At 35.7% G+C, this 20,277-nt stretch overlaps 1 protein-coding gene across 3 annotated transcripts in view; it reads left to right on the top strand.

Annotated features, from left to right (window-relative positions):
- Nucleotides 1–20,277, top strand: part of NEK7 (NIMA related kinase 7) — a 165,196-nt gene that overhangs the window by 134,518 nt on the left and 10,401 nt on the right. For 2 of the 3 annotated variants that reach the window (XM_035010389.1, XM_035010390.1), the window contains 2 exons: nucleotides 5,546–5,640; nucleotides 9,744–9,899. In XM_035010389.1, the coding sequence (XP_034866280.1) occupies nucleotides 5,546–5,640; nucleotides 9,744–9,899 (251 nt within the window). The remainder of the gene's footprint in view (nucleotides 1–5,545; nucleotides 5,641–9,743; nucleotides 9,900–20,277) is intronic. The other variant, XM_035010391.1, reaches the window with a different exon arrangement.

The following is a 20,277-nucleotide window of genomic DNA, read 5'->3' as shown; positions in this document are numbered from 1 at the left end:
TACCAGAAGAGTAAATGCATGGCCATCACTCAAACCAGATATCAGCATTTTCACACTGGAGTCTCTTGAGTGTACAATTCATGTTCCCCACACTATTTCCAAGTGTGATATAGCTTCTGATTTCAACTTGGGAAATTAGTGTTCCTGAACCAGGCATTAAAACAGTTTCATTTTTGGTGCCAAGTGCCACCTGTGGTCACATACTGGTTTTCCCCACACCTTTCCCTAGCACCTCTCTGTGGAGCTTTCTTTGGCTTATTCCCTGTCATAGTCCAAGGTGGGTTGGGGCCGGAAAGGCAGCATATGTTCAGTCAGTGCTATAGGCTACTTGCACTGATTTATTTTTAACTTTCAGCCCTTTCTAGACTTAAGTAATGGCTCCAGGAAGAAGCTATTATCTAATTTTAAACCGTGCACATTTAACCTCTCTGTCAACTGTAATGAGTATGTATTTAAAACAGAGTAGCTGCAAAGAGCATAATTTCCACATGGAGCCCATTGAGCCCAGGCCCTTATTCCTGGCTTTTCATATGTACATCCTGACTTTTAGAAGATTTCTCTGTTTCTTAATTTGGAAGGATACAGAATTTTGTTATTGTTATTGTTATTGTTTAGTTATATTTCACAGTAGAGAGTTTTAATGGAATAACCGTCTATTTAAATGCAAGGGACAGAACTACCTGGTTTGAATTCTAAGTCCACAATTTACCCATTTTGTGATCTCTGGCAAATTAGCTGAACTCCCAAAGCCTCTTCTCTAAAACAAGGTAACAGTAGAGGGGCGCCTGGCTGGCTCAGTTGTTAAGCATCTGCCTTCGGCTCAGGTCATGATCCCAGGGTCCTGGGATCGAGTCCCGCATCGGGCTCCCTGCTCTGCGGGAAGCCTGCTTCTCCCTCTCCCACTCCCCCTGCTTGTGTTCCCTCTCTCACTGTGTCTCGCTCTGTCAAATACATAAATAAAATCTTAAAAAAAAAAAAAGATTTGGACACTAAAACAAGGTAACAGTAGTAACATCTCCTGAGGCTACATAGTAGTCCTCATTTCACTAGTGCATGAGCCCCATGAGGTCAGGACTTACTCTGTTTACTTCTATCTCCCCAGCACCTAGAACAGTCTGTGCCCTGTAGTAGGGACCCGCTAAACATTTGTTAAAAGTTCAGCCAGATAATATATGCAGTGCATTTAACACAGTGCCTAGAGCTGACTAACAGTAACAATACAATTTCCTGGGTTTTTCTCCGTCCGCATTATTAAAGCTCTTAAATGTCATCAGGTGCATTTAAAATATGACAAATTTTATTTTAGAATTGTCTTTTGCAGAAAAAATATTAGTCTACCGCTCAGCCATTCTGTATTAACCTCCTTAAAATTAAATACATTGGGGTTCTCTCTTTGAAGTCTGCCAACATAATTTCTGGACTGAAGAGTATGAAGGAGAGAATGAAAATTAATTCTTATTGCCCGAAGTTGTGTGTATCTGTATTTTTTTTTTTTAAATCAAACTGAGGTATAAGGTGACTCATGTCCTTTTAAAGTTCCCAACAAGGCAGGTTCAAAGCTTCTTTTCTGCAGTTTGCTTTAATTCTAAGAGAGAAAAAGCAACATTTCTAAACTGAATTTGCCTGTTTGTACTCTCTGGCTTAAAACACTTCGCTCAGCTGTCTTATGTAATAGTTTTAAAAAGGAATATATTACTTCTTTCCATTTCACTTTCCATATGGATTTTTGTAGGGTTTTTATGAGTGCTGCAGAATTTAGAGCAAAATGATGTCAGAAATCATCTCTTTCTCATCCCTGCATCTTAGAGGTGAGGAAAGTGAACAAAAAGAGAAGTTAAGTGGTCTTAGTTAGTGAGGTAAGTTGTGAAACAGAGTGTTTGACCTTTGACTGGTTTTGCTCTGCCTTCCTTGTTTAAAACAAAATGAAACAAACAAAAAAAAACAGTAACCCACTCTAACCATATAAACAGATGCCTCGGTAGTGCTATTGTTTTTCTTAATTCAAGTCTTTGCAGAAATTGTGCTACTGGGGCGCCTGGGTGGCTCAGTTGGTTAAACGACTGCCTTCGGCTCAGGTCATGATCCTGGAGTCCCGGGATCGAGTCCCGCATCGGGCTCCGGGCTCCCTGCTCGCGGGGAGCCTGCTTCTCCCTCTGACCCTCCCCCCTCTCATGTGCTCTCTGTCTCTCTCATTCTCTCTGTCTCAAATAAATAAATAAAATCTTTAAAAAAAAAAAAAAAGAAATTGTGCTACTGAATGTTGAAAAAAGTCTGCATATGACTTGTTCTGATAAAAGGGAAGTTATTAATTAATTTAGTCATATATTCCTTAATAGCATGTTAGCAGAATTTTTTGACTCTCTTAAACATAATGTAGAACTTCTGAAAATCAATCTTCTTTTTGTTCAGGATAAATTTTAGAATGTATTTGTTGTTAATAGAGTATACACAGTGTAAAACTTTTCTCATATAGCTAGAATAAGTCGATTAATGCAATTAAAATTTGTTTATATTTGAATGATTGTCAGTAAATTTTAAAGAAAGGTCAGATAGCATTTTCAGTTGTTAGCAGTTTTCCCCTGATATCATTCTTTCTCTGTTTTTTAGTGATGTTATCATCCATTTCTTACTCACTTTCATGCATATCAGGAGGTTAAAATGGCATAAATATCTGCTATAGTAAAATACATTCCCATTTTAGGTACAGCCATAAATTCTCGAAAGATTAGTGAAATTACACAACCTGCCGTCTCCATGTCCCTCAGTACATAGTAATTTGCATGATTGTTTTAATGTCTAATCATATCACTCTACAACTCTCCCTTGTACAGCTGTTAAAAGAAGTCACAACATTCTTGAGGCAGTAGTAATAATAGACACAGCTGTCATGGGTTTAAAAAAAAACTTTTAGGAAATAATTATATATCCATTAAGTTTGAAATGTGGCAGACCTATCACTGCATTTAAATGTATTTCAGATTTTCCTGAGCAATTTAAACTTTTCGACCTCTCTACTAGGTAGAGAGGAAGGACAAGCCCGTTTATGTGATGGGGCTCAACCTCTCTGCTCTGTGTCAGTCAGCCGAAGAGCCCGTGTCCACAGCGGAGGCGCACTTTAGGGATCATGTAAGAGGGAGCAAGTGGAAACTCCCTCTTACGCCGTGCTCAGCAGTTAATTATGAATCGATCCAATTAATAATTGTAGTGCAGGATACAAACTTTCTCCTTTTCCTACATAATGACTCTTTTGGAAATGTGTCAGTCAAAAAGGTGAGTAGCATCCTTAGATTTATATTTTAATATACATTCAAGATTTGTATAATTTAAATATTAAAATAAAATATGCATATTTAGCATAAGGAAGTTTGTTATTTATAATATGAAGAAGAATCAGTGTCTGAGTTTACAGTAGCAGCGTTAACCCCTCTTTGTAATGACCTCTAGCAGCTCGCTAGAAAAGGCTTTTCTTCACATTAAAATTTTTCACGTTATAAGTTTAGCTTAGTGGAATTCCTGATCATTCTTTTCCTCTGCTTCCTTCAGTTGCGGGTCATCCATGAGTTCAGTTGTGTTGCAGTTAAGGTGTTATGCTGGGGCTAATCTCTGTAAAATGCTAGCATTTGTTCTTCTTTTTCCCTATCATCAATCTTTCACACTCATATCAAACCCCTAATGTATCAGCAGGTTTCCCAGAGCTACTGGTTAAAATTACCTTTGCTTTTGGTAAACTCTGAACCTTTAAGCCTCAGTGTTTTCAGTTGCCCCCTGTGGATTCCGTGAAGCCTCTCTCTGCACATTCCTCACTGCCAGTCACTTGCTTTATGTCCTGAAACCAAGAGCCTGTGCAGAGCCCCCTGACTATTCCAGCTGTACCCACCACCCTTCCTTAAATGGAGAAAGGGTGTAAATACCTCCAGTAATCGGTGTTGTGTACGCAAACTACAAGGGAAGTGGTTGGAACTCCCAAAGCTAGAGAGCTTGTGTTTATTTTACCAAGTAACAGTTCAGATTGTTTAAAATCCTAGCTATTTCTGAAAGTTTCTTGGCTTTTCTGACCCTGACAGGGAATGGCAGATTTACCCGTCTTCAGAGTAAATGCTACACTGAAATAATTTGTTTCTTAAGGTTTGTCTTACTAATTGCCTACGTGAATAGTTCATATTTTATTTAAATTTATTTTATCCTCCTGTGTGCCTGTTCTTTCTTCACTTCTTCACTTCCATAAATACTTCTCTTTTGTACATTCTGACTAGGACTGTCCCCGTTATTAGTAAAAGTGGATTCCAGTATAGATGGGATATCTTGTGAATACACGGTTCGTGATGTTTCACCTTCAGTTGTCATACACAACTATTAGGTTACAACCTTATTCTTTTGGAAAACTGAGTCCTGCCGTTGAGGATAATGCTTTGATTATTGGTGTGACTCTTCGTGTTCGCAGTTCAGTACTGGGAGTTACAGTCTCATTAAGATTTACACTAAATATCTGGGGAGTTCTTGAAAATTAATAGAAAAAGGAGAACGCCCTTCTCTCTGTGAGTAGCAGCATAATCTTGGTAGGTTTTGCCTCAGGCAAGTAAAATTCCAAAATATTGTTCTCAAACTTTGTCTATTTGGCAAAAAGTCTTAGGCTAATAATGGTGGTGAAGTAGCCATCTAAATTTGAAATTTTAAGATACTCACTTTGAAAGCCACTTAAGTGTTTTTACCCTTCAAAATATAACATACATGCTTTGCCTATTTTAAAATATTTAATAAATATTAATTTATTATGTTATCATTTATTATGTTAGCTTTTTCTAAAATGGCCATAAAAAAGGGAAACAAGTATAAGCACATCAAAAGAAACAAAAATAAAAATTATCTAGAGTATCTTGTCTTTAAAAGAGTCTCAGTAGTATTACTCAGACATTTTTCCAGAATGTCACTGACCTTTAACATATGTTATTATATAACCCTTTGATGTACAAAACTCTGTTGTATTCTTTCTAAAATGGTAGTAAGTAGGATATGGAAGGTTAATGATTATATCACTCTTAATTTTAAGAACTACGACTGTGTTCTAAGGAATGCTTCTGTTAAAGCTAATGAGCATGGTTTATTTATACACACTACCGAATTGTTATAAATTAATGTTTATATTTAAATGATTATATGATCATTCTTAATTGCTTGGGGTATGCAAGTCATATTTTTTCAAATAAAGAAATGAAGCCAATGTGAACCACTTAAGTAGATTTCATGTTAGAATTCCTTGTTTTTCCTTTAGTTAAGCTCCCGAGATTCTCCCTGAATTGATCAAAAGTTTAACCCACCACAAACTCACCACACCCTTTTTAATATAGGATGGATGTCGATGTGCTGCTTAAGGGTCAGGGAATAGAAGAAATGAAATAGTTTTAAGTATTCACAAAAACAATTTCCTGATTCTAATGAATGATTTTGGTGACATATTTTAATCTAGAATATTGTGTGTAAAATTTCTTACCACAGCTGCATCTTCATTTTTATACTCCTCTTGTTTTGTTTGGTTTGTTTTTTGCAGTGGGTACACCTTATTACATGTCTCCAGAGAGAATACATGAAAATGGATACAACTTCAAATCTGATATCTGGTCTCTTGGTTGTCTACTATATGAGGTAGGTAATGTTGATAAAGTCCACATATTGATGTATTTTTAGTTACTGTAATATATTTCCTCTGTCCTTATAGTATACACTTATTTTTTTCTGGATGGTGTTTAAGAATTAGCTTTTTAATTAGGAAGGGTTAATTTCTTGACTTAGTAACTGCTTTTGTAATGGTAACTATACATTCCTGCATATTTACTTCTTCTAAATATTTTTAAATTGTTTCCTTTTAGTGAGAATTTTATTTTAAAAAATGTTTTTAATATTAATATGATGTTATCCTGCATATCTTATTTATAAAAATGTACATTTGAACAATTGTAAAATAACTTGCTTATCCATGCATAGCAGGAGAGGTATAATGGAATGGATTTAAAACATGAAAGCATGGTAAATATCTTTTTCAATATTTCTTTTGCTCTTACATAGAGTAATTTAGCTTCAAGGATAGTAGGTAAATAGATAATTTTTCTAGGTTACCACTTAATTTCACTTCCATGAGTAACAGTTGTATTGGTAAAGCTTAGTGAAATTCTCTCTCTCCTGTTCTACTGGTGATAATTTATCAAAGGAAAATGGAATCATCTAGGTGTATCCTCTAACAAATATTTCAGTGCGGTAATTTGGATGGGTAGAAAAAAAGGCATATTATATAAAAGCACATTTTACATCCATGTTATAGAGTAATGGTATCAAAAAGCACTCACAACTAGTGACTTATGTAAATTTATTTTTTAATCCAATGGTAATTTTCCTGGTGATACAGGCTTTAAGTCAGCTGCTAATTAAAGGTTAGTCTACATCTGAGTAACTATAAAATAAAATGAAGGAAAATAATACATGGAATCATTTTCATGTTTTAATGTATACAAAAGAAATCTAAAGTGGATAGATAGAAACCAATGTATTTCTTACTCTATATTTTGTGTTTCCTGTCCTCCTGACTTAAATGAAATATATCATGAGATCAGCTATTTTAATTCCCCAACCATTACTTGGAAGTAGAGCATTAGAAGGGTTTTGTTTTTTTTTTTTAACGTGTATCATGATCTTTAATTATTATATTATGGTTTACAGATTTCCTTAATTTAAGGAACCTGAGATTATTTATTTTGTTCTTGCTAGTAAAGTCACTAATGGCCACTTTAAAAGAACAGATTTTTAAATGTTCTTAAATAACACCTGTAGGATAATTTTTATGAATTAGTGATATGACAAAACATGTTTTTAGGTATGCACATGAGATTAAAAGAGATTATGCTCCCTATATTACATTCTGTTACTAATTTGATACAATGCTGAAAAGAATTGATTTGATTATATTAAATTACTATAATGTTTAAAAGTCCCTTTGTACATTTTTAAATATTTCATATTTATTTAGGTAACATTAGGTTCCTCAGGCCATAGTCTAATATTATCAAAGTGGCATTTTCCTTTAAACACCTGAAAGTAAACAACAAATTGATTTGCACTAACAAGATGAAATTTAGCAATGAAAAAGAAAAAGTTCAGTTAAGGTAATAAATGTTTTTTGAGAAGTTTGCAAATTCTTTTAGGGCTACTGGATTCTTATGTCTAAACTGAAATAATTCTTCACATTCTGGATTTGCCTTTGAGAGGCAGTGTCCCATTTTTATGTGTATTTAAAATGATCACCAAAATAGAAATTATTTCCTTGGACACTCCTACATCCATGAGTTTTATGTGTTATGGATGATTTTGAGTTAAAGTATTTATCATGAAAACATTAGTTTTCATCTCAGTGAATTTTCTCAGTTCCTCTATGCAAGTCATGTGGAAGAACTAAAATTTTTCGAAAGATTTAATTTGTCTTTATGTTCTGTCTCCTTCCAGTTATGTTTCAATATAGTGCTAATAGAAATACCCAGCAACTTAGCCTTAAAAAATTGGCCACAACCTCTCATGGACATTTTATATTAATATCCCTCCAAGAATTTACTATTAACAATGAAGGAGTAGGAAGCTTTTTTGAAAATGTATTTTAAACTCAGAAAATTAGACTTTCAAATATTCCTGAAACCTCAAAAAAAAAAAAAAACTAGCAGTACAGTTTTAATTGATATGCAACAAAGTAGACTTTACTAATTAAAATCAAGATGCTGTGCTTTTGCTACACGGACCTTTACATGGAAAAGTAGGTTTTACACATTTCCTTTATTGTTCAGCGCAGCAATTGCATCCTTACAGGGTTGTAGGTTGGTGGCTTACAGTTCAAAAAAAAAGAGAGCTGCCACCAGCCCCGAAGACAGACAGTGGGCTTTCGTCCCTCCGACACCCCCAGAATACTAATCAGGAAAGTCAGACCCTGGAGGTCAGGGAGCAAGTCAATCATTCTAGTGATCGTCTCAGTGTGGAGGATCAAATTAGCCTGAAAAATTCAGCTGCTGGGAGGAGAGGGCGAGCAGCTGTCAGGGGCAGCATCGAGATGCACTAATGAACCAGATGAATAGTGCAAAAGCTTGAAAATAAAAACAGGACAGTTGACATTTTTCATCTGTCAAAGCAGGAGATGCATGAAAATATACTATTCCTGTTTTAACTCCTTAGGGGACATTCAGATTTTTTTTTTTTTTTTAACACTCTGCAGTATTGAGACAAAAGTACTATAATGAACTCCTAGCCTATGATAATGAATATATGTACATTTACGTAGGGTTTTTGCAAATATGGAAAGACTATAGTTTATGTATACAGTGTATTTTTTAAAGTGGCCTTTATAATACTCTGTCATAAAGTGTACTTGCATTTTAAACAAAACAAAACAAAAATGTTTTATTACTGATAGCTCCTCTTCTAGAAATTTCCTCTCGGATGGAGGGTTTTACATGTTTAGGGCCATTTGTATTGTTTTTACTTTTCTCTCCTCATGTGGAACAGCCATTCCCGAGGTGGTTTCATATAGGTTTATATAGGTTTCATATAAAATGTAGGCTAAGTAAAACTGTGCCAGGCTACTTCGCAGGTTTGACTTCCAATGCCGTCCCCTCCTCGTTTAAGGCTCTGAAGGAGTTAAAGCTCTGTCTGGAGCACCAGAAGACAGATGAGAGCCATTTTCAGCTTGTCCTGTCCCCACTGACGCTCACTGAGTAGCACAGCATGGACTAGCGTGTTTCACACACACTCTGCCTGTCTGGGGAATGTACACATTGTCCTTCCAAAATCAAACTTATTAGCACATGTAGAAAAGGGTGACTGACTTTGGGGCAGCCTCACATCCGTGTTGTATTCTTGCCGCTGCGGTTCAAAGATTTAGAAGGTTTTGAACAGGATGCGAACATTTTAAATTGAATTTTTTCGTTTGTAACCCTGCTTACCACAGTACTTGCTTGCACTTTAAATGTCAAGTTAGAACCTTGTCTTAAAATAAATTTAAATTCAATAATGTCTTTTTTAAAGTTGATCATTCTTTGAGTCTTTTTTTTTTTTTTCTGCATAGAAATCTCATTCGGATGCCTTGAAATAGCGGCTATGACTCAGAGAGCTTTTGAACATATTCAGTGTTTTTGAGGCATTATCAAAAGAAAAGAAGTTCTAGTTCATTGTAAACCACTTGAGGGTCAGTTACAACATTCAGATTGAGAAGACTTTTTTAATCTCAAAATAACCCTTCCCTCCAGAAACGGTCATGTTGTATAAAACGCTATACATTCTACTCCCTAAACCATGGCTTAGATTATAATTCATTTTCAATTTCTGTTTCATTTTAGTGATATTTTGACCATTGCATGGTTGATGTATACCAGCGATGTCTGTTTAGTCATGAGATATATTACTTGTTTTTATGGCATTATATTCACAAAGAGTTTTACGTCACTCTGTGTTCTTTTTCTTAATGTTACTTTATGTCATATACATATACATATATATATATATGTATATGTAAATATGTGCTAACCATTTCTCCCTTTTAGAGAATTTTAAATATTGAAAAAAACCCCCAAAAATTGAAGTAAGATTTTTAGAACTTACTGAATAATTCTCAGAAAGGAATACTCATAACAATCAAAATGCCCAGATAACTTTATTTAAAGTATTTGTAATTATTTTCTACCCGAGTGTAATATACTTGATGAAATCACCTTTAAAAGTTACCATGTAGCTATATCAGTTTCATTGGGAGCATTTTACAGATGGCTGCGTTACAGAGTCCTTTCTATGGTGACAAAATGAATTTGTACTCGCTGTGTAAGAAGATAGAACAGTGTGACTACCCACCTCTTCCTTCAGATCACTATTCAGAGGAAGTAAGTCATTTTTCAGTCCATGTGTTTGTCTGTTGTTCATTTTGCTAACGTTTGCATTTTATTAAGAATTTTTTTTTTCTGTCCAGAAACACAAATGATGAGTATGGTGGCAGAAATAGCACTTTTCATTCTGTTTCCCTTCTCTTGGAGACTTACTGTTTAAAGAGTTGACTCTGCAGTTCCTAATGTGGAGCAGAGCACAGCACAGCATGTGGTGTGAAATTGGTCACTTCCTAGGTGTGAGGAGAAGGAGAGCTGACTTTGCAGCCTCCTGAACACGGCAAAGGGCAAAATTGATGCTCAGACCCCAGCTCGAGTTGACCAGCGTGTCTTGGTGCCCTTCTTAATAAGGCCACTCCTCATTCTCACAGCCTCAGAACAACCATTATAACTTTCTGCTTTGCAGAACTTCCCTCTCATCCGTGTTTTCCAAAGTGTGAAACTTCCATCTCTTAGCTGTGTGTCTCTCAACCTCGTTCTTTCAGCTTTATCCTCCCTCCCTTGACCACGCCTGCCCCGTCACCACCTCACTGTTGTAATCCGATTCCTGTGGGAAATGTTTTGAGGTTATCATTAGCAGACATGTTAAAACATATATTGGATGGGATTGAAAATTTTAGAAGACTCTCCTGTATTAAAATCTGAGTCTGAATCCTTGCTTGCTTTGGTAACCCATTGAAATGAGTTGTTTTGGCTCTACCCAACAAACGGTTTTTTATTGAACAAAACATCTCCCATTTTAGCCCAGTATTTAATTTTGCCAGTATTTAAGGTGGAGGTAGGCAGAACAGCAGTATCTTGGGTTAACTAAATGTGTTCACATAACTCTTTTTGGAAAGCTTACTGGGGAATCTACCCAGAGAAAACACTGTCTTGAGTTAGGACATCTCACCCTCTCACGAGCAACAGATTTTTTGCCCAAGGGAGATGGCAAGGAGCAAAGGAAAAATATAAAACAATTATAACATTCAGTTATTAGGTAGTCTTGTCACTCTTTCTATCTTGAAATGAATAGCAATCGGTTTGAGTCTTATATAAGGAAAATTGAGTCAGTGTAACTTGAATAATAAATATCTCTAAAGAATTTTTACCATATGTAGAGCACTTGAGGCCCTAGAATGTTATAAGTACCTTTTTTTCCTGTGGTTTTGATACTAATAATCAATGGTGCCTGGGTTTTTGTTGTTGTTGTTGTTGTTGTTTGTTTCATAGCCTTTGTATTCAGGTAATTAAAATAAACTCTCATAAGGCAGTGACGATAATTTAGAAGTATTATCTTTATTTGATGTTAATGCTATTATGTTAGCCATTTTTAATTACTATTTTGGGTATAGAATATAAATATGGCATTTCACAAAACCAACTTCAGAACTCCAGGCCTGGAAATACAGTAGGGTGTGAACAATAATGCAAAATGATGGCAAGAATGTCAGGGGCCGCTCTTTGTTGTGTCATTCATGCTGTCTTCTTTTTTCCATGAAGCGCATGAATATTTCACATATCTGCATCCTCATCCCCTATTCTTCTTGACTAATTTTCAGACTGTCTGAATTTGCATTTCACATGGTAGCTGATTAGGAGATGCCGAGTGCAGCAGCGAAGCCTCAGCAGGCGGTTACCATGGTGACCTTCAGCAGGATTTTAATGATGATACCACTAGTGGTTCGTTGAAGTCGGCCTGCCTGCAGGGCTACTTCACTGCAGCTAAGTGTGAAGTTGGATATGCGGATTCTCAGCCAAGGGGCAAATATCAAAGTCTGGCCCAGATAGAAGGTCTTAGAGTTGGGAGAGGAAAGTAAGATTCCACTTTTTACTTCACTCTATAGAGTTACCAGCTTCGAAAACAGATACAAAGCAAAACGTGTTCTATGGCGTACTCTCCAATAAAGACAGGATTTTTACCAATATGAGGAACAGCTCCTCATATTGGTAAAAATCTGTCCTTGTGCTGTGGGGAAATCGAAGGCTCTACAACTAGGTAAACATGGAAACTAAATCTTATGAAAGAAACGAGGTATGAAAAATACAGACTAATAATGGTAACTTTAATCTGTTCGGTTATGTAGAAAAGTTCTCAGAACAAGAGCTTTGAAATGCAGATGTGCTAATAAGTATTTTCTCTCCTTAAGCAGGAACTCTGTTTGTAAAATAATTATTCAGAATTTATGGAAGCAAAAACCTGATGCTGCCATACTTTAAGGGTATCTTAAATATTTCCTTACATAGTAAGCTTTTTCAGTCTTTTCAGAGTTCAAATTGCCATTTGATTTTTTAGCATGGCAGAAGACAGGAAACAATGAAAAGTGAAGTATAAAGTTTTTAAATAGCAAACTTTCACTAAGTGTCGATTTCACAGCAAAAATGGTAGCAGTCTCTGTAACTGTTTGAAGAATGAAAAAATTTAAGCAAATTAATGTTCCACTAAATATCTGTTTGAAAGCTTATCAAATTGAGTTAGCTACTGCTAAATTTTTAAGGCTACTGCCCAAAGAGGTTTGGAAGGGAACATTTCATGAACATAGTGGCTATGCCCCCAACCAGCCTTGATCAATAGGAATAAGGAACTCTATAAGATTTATTTCTAGGTATAGTCATTCCAGTTAGAAGAACTCAGAGTTTAAAAGCTTGGGAGTTTTTTTTATTTCTTATATCCTAAAAAACATAGATACACTTAAGCATTACAGACCAAAAATGAGAAATAGTGTCCTTTGGAGAAATAACCCTGTATGTCAAATCTTTCCTTTTGAATTATGCTATTATTGTTATTATGTACAAATGATTAGGATTCTAGATTGAAATATGTCAGCTGTACAGGAACGATACTAAGATACGTATATTTTGTAGTTTAGTAAAATATTTTTGTTTATGACAGTATCTTTGGGTGTTCAGTATTCTTTCTTTTTCCAGTAATGATCTCCTCCATATATCAGTGGGGAACTACTGTACTTAACCCTAAATATCTTGAGTTTGAAAGATAGGTATTTTTCCTTAGATATCTCTTAAGTTTAATTAAAATTGGTATCATTAGTGATTGTGAAATTAACATCTGTGAAGCCGACATTTATTGAACATTTACTATGTACAAGGAATTATGACTCAAAAGGCCCCTTGTAATCTGATCCAAGCTTATCTCTCCAGACTTATGGATCTCAGGAGACCCTCTTCTTTCCCTCATTCTACCAGTATACGTTCTACTAAAATTTCCGTGAATTTCTGTGATTTTATGGATGCTGTTTCCTCTCTCTGAAACATCCCTTCCCCTGTTCTTTACCAGGCAAACTTCTCTCTTCGAAGAAAAGCTTGGGCATCATCTTCTGCATGAAGTTATCCTGCTCCCCTTTCTTCTCTCCCCATATCCCCCCGACCCCACACCTTGGCAGTACACTGCGTGGCACTTGTTTCTTTATACACACACACCCCCCCACACACACACACACCTCTCTCACCCCTGTCTAGCTCCTGCCCCTGAGGAACAGTAACTGCTTTTTATCTGTGTATCTCTAGGGCCTGGCATATTAAAAAAGTTCAGTGATTGATTGAGGGAATGAGGAAGTGAAAGAGTGAGATTAAAGTAATGAATGAAAAAAACAAATAAATGCACCAATTATTTGGCAATTGAATGAATGAGGGAAACTTCTCCAAAGAACTCTCCATTCAGGAAAGGTAGAAAATTACCCAAAAAGGCAGAAGCTATGATAATTTTATTTTAATGATATTACCCACTATATGACTTTCCATTCTGATCAGCAAGCAGTGTCATTTCCGGAATGCCCAGGGTCCATTTACTGGAAAATAAGACAAACAGATTTTTTCCTTCAGTTTCAGTATTTAATTTCCTTGAGAGTCACAGGAGTGGTCATCAAAAGTATGCATTTTCAGGGCGCCTGGGTGGCTCAGTCAGTTAAGCGTCTGCCTTCGGCTCAGGTCATGATCCCGGGGTCCTGGGATCGAGCCCTGCATCGGGCTCCCTGCTCATTGAGGAGCCTCCTTCTCCCTCTCTCTCTGCCTGCCGCCCTCCCCCCGCTTGTGCTCTCTCTCTCTCTGTCAAATAAATAAAATCTTTTAAAAAAAAAAGTATGCATTTTCACTGTTGTTCACTAAATTATCTCATGACTCTTAAGTTGAAAAATAAACCCAGTATATAGTTATATTGACAATTATTTAGAAAGTACAGAATGCAACTTTATACTGGGTCTTTTTTAGTCAACATATTTTTTGAAAATCTGAGCATTAACATCCTGCAGAATATAGATTCTCTTTCAGTACTTTTTATTTATTGTAAAAAATTCCTAATTTAAATAGAGAAGACATGAGAAAGATTGAGCAGAACTGTACCTTGGTGGTTGTTTTTGGCAGATTTGTCTTCATTTTAGATTTGAACAGAGAAGTTTGAATGGAAACTGAAAAGTTGAGTCAAGGGTTTGTAGATGGAAGTGAAAAATGGAAATAAGTAGGGGAGAATAGGGTGATCTTGGTTTGAGAAAATAAGGAGAAATTAAACTGAGGATTTGAAAAAACAATGAATTGTGTGAAAAAGAAATTCAGCACCTATAGCGCATTAGTGAGAAGGTTAAAAGCTCTTCAGTGAAGTCAGCTTTATTATAGCAGTGCTTGTTGATCTGAACTGGTTGCCATAGCAGATACTTATCTGTTTAGGGGTCATTTCAAGTTCATTGTAAATAAGAAAAACTTTTGTAGGACACAGTATCTGTGGATGTCTTCTAATTATATTTTTGAGAACTTGCTAATTCAGTAGGTCATCTTCATTTTATTTCTGGAGAAACCAAAATGTAATTTGGGAAATAGAATTATTGCACCAGTAATCAATTTTCAAATTATTTAATGCTTCTCTTGTGCATTAAATATGTTCATTTTGTCACTTTATATTTCCAGCTCACAGATAGAAAGGTATCTGTTTTTATTAAAGTCAATGACTGGGACTACTTCTCAAGTACACAATTATCTTCTTAAATATCAACCTAAAAGGTCACATCCAATCAAAGAACTAATGGAGAATGAATGAACTCTCATAAACTTTTACCTCACAAATAACAAACGTCTTTTTACCTTAATCTCCCCCCCCCCTTTTTTTTTTTAAGAGAAATGGAAGGCAGGAGGGGAGGGTTTTGTTCTATCTTTCCACCTTCCCAGAAATAGTTTAGTGGTGCAGCCCGCTGCTTTACTTAAATGCATTAATTAAGAATTTCTAGCACTAGGGGCGCCTGGGTGGCTCAGTTGGTTAAGCGTCTGCCTTTGGTTCAGGTCACGATCTCAGGGTCCTGGGATCGAGTCCCACATCGGGCTCCCTGCTCAGCAGGGAATCTGCTTCTCCCTCTGCCTGCCACTCCCCCTGCCTCATGCGCTCTATCACTCTCTCTCTCTCAAATAAATAAAAATAAAATCTTTAAAAGAAAAATAAATTCAGAATATGTTTAAAGAAGCTTATCATGAAATTTGAGTCAGTAACAAAAACATGACCTTTGTTTTAGTCATAAAAGAACTACTTTGTGTATATAAGGGAAAAACTGAAAGTGTCAGGTACAGATTATTTTTGCATATTTTGAAGTTAAACTAAGCTTTAGTAAGCTTTTTTATTTGAGCAGTCTAAATAGTTCTATTTTATAATTGCTAGATTCACAAATTTTAATAGAACTATATAAATTCCTGGAGTTGTTAGTTGAAATTAACCAATGTTATTTTAATTGGTACTGGAAGATTCTTCCTAATACACTATCCCAAGAATATTTAAATGAGAGATGTTAAATTAAATGACACAATTAATGTTTGGCGCTAAATCTGTTTTCACAAATATTTCTGTACTCCTTATAATCATGTAATCCAGTGCTAAGTGAGATGAGACTGTTTATAATAATAAATATGTAACTGTGCCATTATTTATTAAGATTAACTTAACATTGGATGTTATCTCAAACAGTTAATAATATTTGATTTTCCTTCTTAAAAATGGGTTTAGTAAGTTAGATATTCATATCACTTATAATGTCAATTGACCACCTTACTTAGAGTTGCCATATAAGATTAGATCTTTAAGCTTTGAATGTTCCATTTTTGTTTAAAAAATATATTTAAGTAGGCCCTTTGTTCACTTATGCTTCTGAAGTGACACTGGGGACTTGCTCCTTGAAGACATGAATCCAAAACGGTGCCCTATATTTCACATATCCTGTGGGATCCTATAAAACCATGTAACTTTCTGTAAGACTTTCACAGTTTTCAAAAGACACACTGAATGATCTTCAGTTGTGAAATATAGAAATTACATTACCTTATATCTGTGTAAGACTGCTTTTTTTTCCCCTTTTCCCTCTTACCCCCAAGTCAATCACTAGTGACGCTTTGGTGTACAAGTTGGATACGCCTAATCATTTTGTATAAATATCTAAAGCTCCAAAATATAGTGTACTTTAATGTATTAGACCCACTTTGGGGTGCTAAAATGTGTCCTTGGGTAGATGGAAATTGGGTATATCTGGGAGGCTGATATAACGTAATTGGTCTCAGAGGGATTAAGATGGGGGTGAAAAGAAACAGTACCAATAGCACCAGTCTTTATTATTCTGTTGAGAATTGTGTTAGTGACCTAAAGCTATAATGCACAAAGAGCCCTATTGTTATTACCTGTACGTGACTGAACTTGATACGTAATTGGGTTATCGCCCTGACAACAATGACTGTTCACACACTCTTCTTTTTAATATTTCTGGTACTAACCCATATGCTTTGATATTTCTTTGGAAATATATAGATCAGTCTATATTAGTATATTATTATTTTCTCTACTTCATTGAAAACAAATACTAATTTCCATATGACTGTGATTTCATAATCCTTTAGAAAGGTTATAGAGAATTCATTTTATTTTTACTGTATGCTTTTTCTCATTTAAATGTTTCTGTATTGCTTTTTAAATTTCCCTTAAGCGTCTGAATTAAGCAGTTTTTTTCTTCTCTGATTTTTAAAGGCTTTTGCATATTCAGACCTCTGTTTTGCCTATTTTTATCTTGTTATATAAAACAATTTAAAAAAAACAAAGTACGTATTTTTATAAACATGTGTTAAGTAATGCAAACTAAATTTTTTGACATAATGTAAACCATGAAATGTTTCTTCTATTTATTTTTTATCAAAGGTGTAATATCTACTGATTTTGGCATTATTTCTCTTATTTGAAGGAATAAATGAAAAACAAATGCCTGCAATTCAAACACAAAGATTTTTTTTGAGCAAGTTGCCTAATGATGTTATTAGAATTAAAGCCTGGCATACAGGAATGTATAGGAAATTCTTAAAGTGATTGTATGAACATGTTTTCCTCGAACATGGTTAATAATATAGTACTTAGAATTTTTGCAGACTATTAGTTAAATGTTAAAGGTTTTTAACTTTTTTTCTTCCGGAGGCTTATAGGAACTTTTTTTAAAATATAAAGACTAACATTGAGGGAAATTGCTAAGATAATTACCACATTCTAATTATTTAATGTCTGACTTTCTGATAGAAAAATTAGAGGGCGCCTGGGTGGCTCAGTTGGTTAAGCGACTGCCTTCGGCTCAGGTCATGGTCCCAGAGTCCTGGGATCGAGTCCCACATCGGGCTCCCGGCTCAGCGGGGAGCCTGCTTCTCCCTCTGACCCTCTCCCCTCTCATGCTGTTTCTCTCTCTCTCTCTCTCTCTCTCTCTCAAATAAATAAATAAATAAAATCTTTAAAAAAAAAAAAGAAAAATTAGAGACATTTTTTATAATTCATCAAGTCACTATGTAAATTTATAATCTGGCATAAAGAAACCATTCCATGTTAAAATTCAACTACATTTTATTTGTTTGGAGGGAGTTACTGTCACTTTAATCAATGAGTCACATTAGAAATAACATTAAAATTGTCACTCGAACCATAATACTAATCTTAATATTTTTGTGTTATCATTTAAATGTATCTCTTACGGATAACGTAGGCCTATATCTCATTATGAGTTTTGTAGCACGCTAGAGAAAATGTTTGGGTTTGCTTTTTTTTTTTTTTTTTGCGACAGAGAGAATGAGAGACAGAGAGCATGAGAGGGAGGAGGGTCAGAGGGAGAAGCAGACTCCCTGCCGAGCAGGGAGCGATGCGGGACTCAATCCCGGGACTCCAGGATCATGACCTGAGCCGAAGGCAGTCGCTTAACCAACTGAGCCACCCAGGCGCCCCTGGGTTTGCTTTTTGATCAAAGTTGGCCTATGAAATATGAAGGCAGATTGATTAATTTAGAAACTAGATGAACCAATGTTAGAGGTAGCATTCTTTTGAGAATTAAGTAGTCTAAAACTGTCTTTGTCTATCTGGAAGGTCTCCCACTTTTGTGCAAAGGTGGCCATGAGGGAACCTGCAGACCACATTAGGATTTTTCTCAGTCAGTATAACACAGTAACTTTAAAAGCCCAGACTCTGAAGCTAGACTACTTCAGTTCAAATCCAGGCTGTCCTCTATACTGCCTTTGTGACCTTGGGAATGTTACTCCTCTGTAAAATGTCATAGTAGTAGTGCTTACTCTTACCCCAAAGAGTTGTTATTAAGACTGAATCGTTAAGCCATGTGCAAATGTATAGAATTGTGCCTGATTCATGATAAGAACTCAATAAATACCAGCTTTTAGGAAATGGTCTTCTCTCTGCTCTGGTACTAGAAATAACATATAGTCAAAGCCCCAGAGTTATCTTATAGAGCATAAAGATCTTACCATATAGAACATGAAAATGTTCAGGGGACTGTATTCCAGTTTTTCACTGGAAACCTAAGAAAACTAACTACTGATTGTATTGAGCATCTCCATCTAAGTAACGTGGCCTCTAGACGTGTCTCCTGGCTGTGAAAAATGAAACTATGAGTAACCAAATGAACCTGTTATGGGTAGTTATTTAACAACTTAAAATTTGGAAACTGTCTGGCAAAGGTAAGAGTTTTTCCTCTTCCTCTGCTTAATGACTTTTAAAGTCTTTATTCTGTCTCTTAATGTTTCTGGTTTCTGATATGTAGGTGACAGTTTTATCCTCCTATTCATGATAGCAGGAGCACAAATAACTCTACCATGTAAAGTGAAACTGTACTTTTGTATACATTCAAAGAAGACAGGGTGAGATGTGACCTTATTTATATAATGTGAATTGTTGTTATCTGGTATGACAAGAGACCATCCATAGATCCATATAAATTTGCAATTTTAAACCAAATTATTAAAGACATCAAACTTAGTTCATGGCTGTTTGTAACATGAAAGTAAGTTTTATGTTCTGATTTTTTTCCCTTTACATTGCCAAAGACTGTTGTAGCTGATTTTTCCTCCACTACGTTAACACGTCTGTTTAGATATATCTTTAGAACAACCAGTAGTTATCTCATATATATCAAGGAAAACTGCATCCATTTAAGAATGCAGGTCTATATGTAAATCTCCCATTTTGTGTTCCAATCTGCCTTTTTTTCCAAAAGGATTTGAGATAACTTACAGTAAAAGACATGACTTGGGGCACCTGGGTGGCTTAGTCAGTTAAGCGTCTGCCTTTGGTTCAGGTCATGATCCCAGGACATCCTGGGATCGAGCCCCATGTCAGGCTCTCTGCTGAGCAGGGAGTCTGCTTCTCCCTCTCCCTCTGCCCCTCCGTCCACTTGTGCTCGCTCTCTCTCTCAAATAAGATCTTTAAAAAAAATTAAAAAGTAAAATAAAAAAAAAGACATGACTTAACAAGTTATTAAAATAGAAATGGAAGTACAAATTCAGAACCAAGGATTAAAGAGAATGTAGGCACACCTATCTTACTGGCCAGCAGAGTTGCCATGGTTGAGCTGTTCCATCTAGTTATTGCTTCCTTTCTGTTGGGGCTCAAAGGGCTATTTCTGTTTTTACGGAGGAAATATACCAGTTCCTCAGAGAAGACAAAGTTTTCTCCCACTAAATTATAATAGAAATATCTCCTATAAGGATCTGTGAGTAATGTACCAGGCAGTATCTTTAGTAGCAACTATACAGAAAATACCTACGTGATACTTGATAAAAGTCAAAAGCAAGCATTAAAGCATGGTCTTGGAAAGGCACTTTGGCAGCTGAATAAACCCTTGTGCTCCCATGATGTAGCTTCTCGTGGCCTAATTTGATTAAAGGGTAGAGCTAAGATTATCCAAAGTTATAAAGATGAATCTTACCCTATACAGGGTCTTCCCTAAATTTTCATTCTTTTAGCAGGAGTTTGATAGGAGCTATGTAGCACACCTTTCAGTACTCTTTGAACATTCAGATTTTTCAGTCTTCAATACACCGTTAAATATTCTTTGACAAGGACTTAGAATGATGGATTCTATTCTTATGATTTGCTTAAGAGAAA

The sequence above is a fragment of the Mirounga leonina genome, unplaced genomic scaffold (genome assembly GCF_011800145.1).
Source record: "Mirounga leonina isolate KUSES-001 unplaced genomic scaffold, KU_Mleo_1.0 Mir_154, whole genome shotgun sequence".
Classification (NCBI taxonomy): Eukaryota; Metazoa; Chordata; class Mammalia; order Carnivora; family Phocidae; genus Mirounga; species Mirounga leonina.
This window is presented reverse-complemented; position numbering and strand designations above follow the sequence as displayed.